At 60.8% G+C, this 6,034-nt stretch overlaps 1 protein-coding gene across 1 annotated transcript; it reads left to right on the plus strand.

Annotated features, from left to right (window-relative positions):
- Nucleotides 1–973: 973 nt before the first annotated feature.
- On the plus strand, nt 974–4,562 carry EVX2 (even-skipped homeobox 2; the record flags this gene model as incomplete). The annotated part of the gene is made up of 3 exons (XM_079783004.1): nt 974–1,400; nt 2,316–2,596; nt 3,840–4,562. 3 exons carry the CDS (start codon nt 974–976, stop codon nt 4,560–4,562), a joined length of 1,431 nt encoding a protein of 476 aa, XP_079639130.1.
- Nucleotides 4,563–6,034: the final 1,472 nt, after the last annotated feature.

Below are 6,034 nucleotides of genomic sequence, written 5' to 3' on the forward strand. Positions count from 1 at the left end.
CCCAACGCACCTCCCCAGCCACGTAGCACTAAACTGCTTTCAAAAGTCTACAATCTCTCTCTCTCTCTCTCTCTCTCTCTCTCTCTCTCTCTCTCTCTCTCTCTCTCCTGGGAAGGAGAAGAGCAGCCAGGCTGAGGCGAAGTGGGGGAGAGAGAGAAGTCGGCGTCCTATTTGTTAAATAAAATACATATTTCGTTCTGAAATTCAAAAGATAAGTAATCCAGACAGGAGCGCAAGGTCTTCTCCTTACGCAACTCTTCCTACATCCCCCCCCCTTGTCCACCCCTCACCCCCTCCCAATTGTAAATGTTCAAAAAAAAAAAAAGCTTCCCTACGACGATCTACTCTGGAAAAATCAAAGCATTATCTATTATTTAACACGTATCTGTGTCCGAGGAAAAATGAGGAAGGCGCTGCATGATTAGGACCTAAGGGGCAACCCAGCAAACTGAGAGCGTAATGATGCCCCTAAATGAAGGGGGAAATGTGCCGCGGAGCGCTCTATTAATCAGACTGTCAATTTCACCCCCGAGGCCAAACCCCCGGGCGAGCAGAACCGGCTCTGAACGGGCAAAGGACCGGAGCCTTCCTCCTCACTTCTTGTCTTTTCAAGCCTCCTACCTGGATCTATTTGTCTGCTCCGAAGCCGCCTTCATTACCCACTGACAGGAGCGTGTATTTATTTGCTTATAAACCTGTTACAATAAATGATTATTCGAACGGCGTCATTCGTACCTTAATGACGAGCGAGCGCTACTTTTTGATGAATGACATCTTGGGCTCGGAAGGATGTATGGGTCATTTTGACCAGTCATTCCCTCGCTCTGGCATTCCACAATTTTTTCTGCCTCCCTCCAAAAGAGATAATAATATTTAGAGGCGCTCGCTGGGGCTGAATGAGAATTAGCCCTAGGCGCAGCCCATCATTAGGACGGGACAGCCGGACCGCGGTGACATTTTTTAGAAAGCTGAGATGATGGAAAGAATAAGAAAAGAGATGATTCTGATGGAGAGAGGGCTGCACAGCCCCACGGCCGGCAAGAGGTTCTCCAATTTGTCCGACTCGGCTGGCAATGCTGTACTCGAGGCCCTGGAAAATTCGCAGCACCCGGCTCGCCTTAGCCCGCGCCTGCCGTCCGCCCCCCTGCACAGCTCTCTGGGAGACCTCCCTGCCAAGGGCAAATTCGAAATAGACACTTTGTTCAACCTGCAGCACCCGGGCAGCGAAAGCACCGTCTCCTCCGAAATCGCCTCTGCCGCGGAGGGCCGCAAAAAGCCGGGCCATTATTCGGAGGCGGCCGCCGAGGCGGACATGAGCAGCGACGTGGAGGTGGGCTGCTCCGCTCTGCGCTCCCCCGGCGGCCTCGGCGCCGCGCCGCTTAAGGAAAACAATGGCAAAGGTAACCGCGCCGCGCTCTCCCGTCCCAGCCTCCCCGTCCTCCGGGGCTGCTGCCTGCCCTTCCTGGTGACTTTGCTCCTTGGCTAACCCCCCCCCCCCCCCCCCCGCAGCAAGCTGCAGCTCGCCCGCTCTACAGGGGCGGGACGCCTGCGGGAGACCATGCCCTCGGGCTCTGAGCATTGAGTCTCTCAAAGAGGCGCAGGCCCGAGGCTCCAGTCCCGCCCTGGCTCCCGAGCTGGAGAAAATGTTTCTGCGCCCGGCTCCAGAAGCCGGTGCGAGCCGACCGACCCCCAGCCAGCCGCTGAGTCGCGCTAGGGGGAGAGGGCACTGAGCAGCTGCTCTGGTCTCCTCTGCTTCCGAGCTCCCCAGGCCGAGTGGAGGGGGCATTCTGAGTAAGTCGGGGGGGAGCCTCGCCGGGCGCCTTTGGGAGACCCGCTTGGGTCAGCGGGAGAAAAAGAGTTGAAAAGTAAGGTCCACCCCCTAATGGTTCCGGTTTGAGCGGCTGCTAGCTTTCAAGTCTTAAAAATTTTAAACAAACCACCCCCAAAAAACCGTCAAAGAAGGGTGAGAGGCCGTACAGAAAGCTGCCCGGTGGTCTCCAGACCAGGGCAAACCCAGAGCTCCCCAAACTGCGCCTGGATGTGGGCACTTTCCCTTGGCCAATTTTCCCAGAGTTGCAAATTTCCAATTATTATTTTTTTAAAACCACCCTAATTGAGTTCTTATTATTTGGTTATGAAGTGCTCTCCAAACTTTATTGATTCCATTAACGGCAGCAATTTGTAAGCATGACAGACCCCATCAATTCAGGCAGCGCCTCGCCTTGCTCTCCCGGCTTCCCCCGTCCGCGCGCAGCCCCGGCGAGGGGATCTGGGCCCTGCAGGGACTCATGCGCTGCGGGCCGTGTGTTTGCCAGGGTACGCGGACAGCGGTTCCGCCGGGGGCACCACGACGTCTTCGTCGGGCTCCGGCCTCGGCAGCCTGCATGGAGGCGGCGGCGGCGGCGGCGGCGGCGGCGGGGGCGCGGCGCTGGGCAGCTCGGGCACCGGTGCCGATCAGGTGCGGCGCTACCGCACGGCGTTCACCCGCGAACAGATCGCGCGCCTGGAGAAGGAGTTCTACCGGGAGAACTACGTCTCACGGCCCCGCCGGTGCGAGCTGGCCGCCGCGCTGAACCTGCCCGAAACCACCATCAAGGTACCGGTTCCAGCACGCGCCCGGTTCCAGCCTCCCCCCGGGGGGTGTCCGGGTGGATTTTTGCTTCTCCTTTCTGGGTGGCTAGGTGTAGCTGGGCCCGAAAACCCGCGGGGGAGAGTCACCAAAGGAATCGGCGTGTTTATTTCCGAGCTGCCGAACCCGAAGGGTTGGTGGGCCTGGCTGACCTGGGAAGGCCCCGGAATGGCGGAGCCGAAGCCGCCAACGTCCGCCCCTGTCCAGGCGCCCCTGTCCGCGGCCCCACTTCGCCCCGGGCGGCAGAGCAGGCTGGGCTTTGTTCCTCTGGTGTGAACCGGACCTGGAACTTTTCATTTGCTTTTGATCTCGGAGATTAATTTTCCCCATAAATCGTTACGACACAGAGAAAATGATGCTGTATTTTAAAAACCGATTGGGTTTAAAAAAAAAGTATGTTTTAAATATATTTTTTTCCGGGGCAACAGGAAAAGGACAACCCCCTGGAGAGACAACGCAATGACATTGTCCTTATTTACACGTTTTAGGTGACTCGTTTTATTATAGGACCGGGGGAGACAGACGGGAGGTTGGGCGACTTGGTGACTACTTCGCAGAGGATCCGACTCTCTAGAAAAATGAAACGGGAAACTCCACGGGACGGGGGAGGGGCGTGGAGACCTCCCTTCGGTTCCCTCGGACTTTCTCTTCTTTAGGGGATAATGTCTTCAATAGAAACCGGGTTGGGAGGGCGTAGAAAAACCCCCTTCCCAGTTTAAGAGGAAGTTATTCCCACCACTCATTTGAGGCCAAAGGCTCCCAACAAAATCATCCCTTCAGTATCAACATCGAACCAGTGACCCCACGGGCAGGTTCTCGTAGCTCAGAGGACTCAGCGCCTCGAGCGGCGACCTTTTACCAAAGCTGCCGCCGCCGCCTCTGCTCCGAGGCGGTGCGAATTCTGGGACTGAGAGCCGGGTGCGGGGAGCGGCGGGGAGGTGCGTTGGGAGGAGAAAACGCAGCAAAAAGTAAGGGAGCAGAGCCCGAGGGGCGGCAGCCGCCGGTCCCAGAGCGGAAGAGGCTTTTGGTCGAGGAGGGTGTGCCCCGCGGCCCGCACGGCCGCCCGTGGTCCCAGCGGGGAGGGCCGGGCCCCGGGAGCTGGTTCCGGTCGGAGGGGAACAGGCCAGGTCTCTCGGGGGTCCCCGAGGGGCGGGGAGGCCCGGGGCGCGGGCGCCCCCTAACTCGGGCCGCGGTGCGGCTCTCCCCGCAGGTGTGGTTCCAGAACCGACGCATGAAGGACAAGCGGCAGCGCCTGGCCATGTCGTGGCCGCACCCCGCCGACCCCAGCTTCTACACCTACATGATGACGCACGCGGCCGCCACCGGAAGCCTGCCCTACCCCTTCCACTCGCACGTGCCGCTGCACTACTACCCGCACGTGGGCGTCACGGCTGCGGCCGCGGCCGCCGCGGCTTCCGGAGCAGCGGCCGCCGCCTCGTCGCCCTTCGCCACCTCCATCCGCCCGCTGGACACCTTCCGCGCCCTCTCGCACCCCTACTCGCGGCCCGAGCTGCTGTGCAGCTTCCGCCACCCGGGCCTCTACCAGACGCCCGCGGCCGCCGCGGGGCTCAACAGCGCGGCCTCGGCCGCCGCGGCGGCAGCGGCGGCGGCCGCCGCAGCTTCCTCGGCCGCGGCGGCGGGGGCGCCCCCCAGCGGCGGCTCCGCGCCCTGCTCGTGCCTCAGTTGCCACAGCAGTCAATCTGCCGCGGCCGCCGCCGCCGCCGCCGCCGCGGCCCTGGGCTCTCGGGGGGGCGGCGGTGGGGGCGGCGGGGGCGGCGGGGGCGGCGCGGGGGCCGCGGGGGGCTCAGACTTCGGCTGCAGCGCCGCGGCGCCGCGCTCCGAGAGCGGCTTCCTGCCCTACTCCGCGGCGGTGCTTAGCAAGACGGCCGTGAGCCCGCCGGACCAGAGGGACGAGGCGCCTCTCACCAGATAACTACGCCGCCGCCACCGGGGGCCGTGCCCGCCCGGGAGGCCCCCCCGCGCCCCCCGCGCCCTCTGGGCGTCCACGTGCCCTCTGCGCGCTGCCCTCTGCGGAGGCTGCCGGCAGGGGGCGCCCCGGCGCGGGAGGCTGAAGGGAACCTGCAGGAACTGGGGGGAAAGAACGGGCGCGAAGCCCGGCGGGCGTCCCCCCAAAAAAAATTATTTCTATTTTTGTATTTGCTACCCAGCCAAGGCGCCTCCCCTCCTCTAAGTATGTTTCCCGCTGCCCAGGGCCTGCTTCCCGTCTCTGTCCCGAGCTCTTGGTCTCCCCAAGACAACCCCCGCGTCCTGAAAGCACCCCTCTGGGCTCTGGGCTCGCTGTGAGCCCGTAGGCCGGGTCATTCGACCGAACCACGTGGCCGGCAGCGACGGTGAAGGAACCACAACAAAGAGAGGGGAACGGTGCGCGCGTGTGCTTTGTGCGGGAGGGAAAGTCACCCTCGAGGTCCCTGCCGCTGCTCTTTCCCCCTCATCTTCCTTTTCTTTACACGAGGGTGAGGGCCGGTGGCGGTTTTTCTCTCGGCCTGAGCTGGTTGGGGGCCCTGTCCCAGGAGGGCGGAGGAATGGGAGGTCTGAGCAGAAGGCGGGGGGACAGGTGGACAGCACGGACGGCCGTGGGGGGTGCTGCGAGCTGGTTCCCTGCGTGCGGCCCGAGGCCAGCGGGGCTGCGGCGCCTTCCCCAGGAAGGACAAAGCAGAGGCGGGAAGGGCTGGCGTCTCGCCTCCTCTCTCTCGGCCCACCACCACCTTCTCTTTTTGGGTTTGGGATGGAGGCGTCTTGAATATTTTATGCAAAAAGTCATGGCTAATGAGGTGTCCACAGCCAGGCCGGGAAAGAAAAGGGGAATGAAGGGGAGGGCGAGATTGACAGATCTCCGGAGTCTTCGAAGAAGCGTTTTCAGCTCAGTTTTTCAGCTACCGGGTTCCACTTCATCTGGGAAATACTTGAATCTCTAGATGTATGCTTATTATCCTGAAGCATTTCCTTAGACACTTTTCTGAGTCCGAACTCTATCTCCCTCGTTCCTTTCGCTCTTCGCTCTCTCATTCCTCGGGTAGAATGGTTCTGGGCGTGTTTCTCACGCACGTCTACTGCGCCCTCGCCTCTGCAGAGCCGCCGCCGGGTTGTGGAGACCCGCTCTGCCGACTCCCGGCTACTGGAGGGGGTTTCCTTGAACTTGAAGAAAGGCACATCAAAACCCACCAGTGTTAACTGCCACGTCAATTTTGATGCTAATAATGTGCAGATTATGACGAAAATTGCCAATCATGCTCTCTGATGGACCTCCTTTGAATGTGGAATTGGAGAAAAGTTCCCCGCACGGAGACCTGCTGTCAAGTACTAACAACCCGCTAAGGGAAGTCATTAGGAGAGACGGATAAGAGACTCGGTACATAAAACATTGTTCTTGGTGCATAGAATGTA

The sequence above is a fragment of the Cnephaeus nilssonii genome (assembly GCF_951640355.1).
Source record: "Cnephaeus nilssonii genome assembly, chromosome: 10".
Classification (NCBI taxonomy): domain Eukaryota; kingdom Metazoa; phylum Chordata; class Mammalia; order Chiroptera; family Vespertilionidae; genus Cnephaeus; species Cnephaeus nilssonii.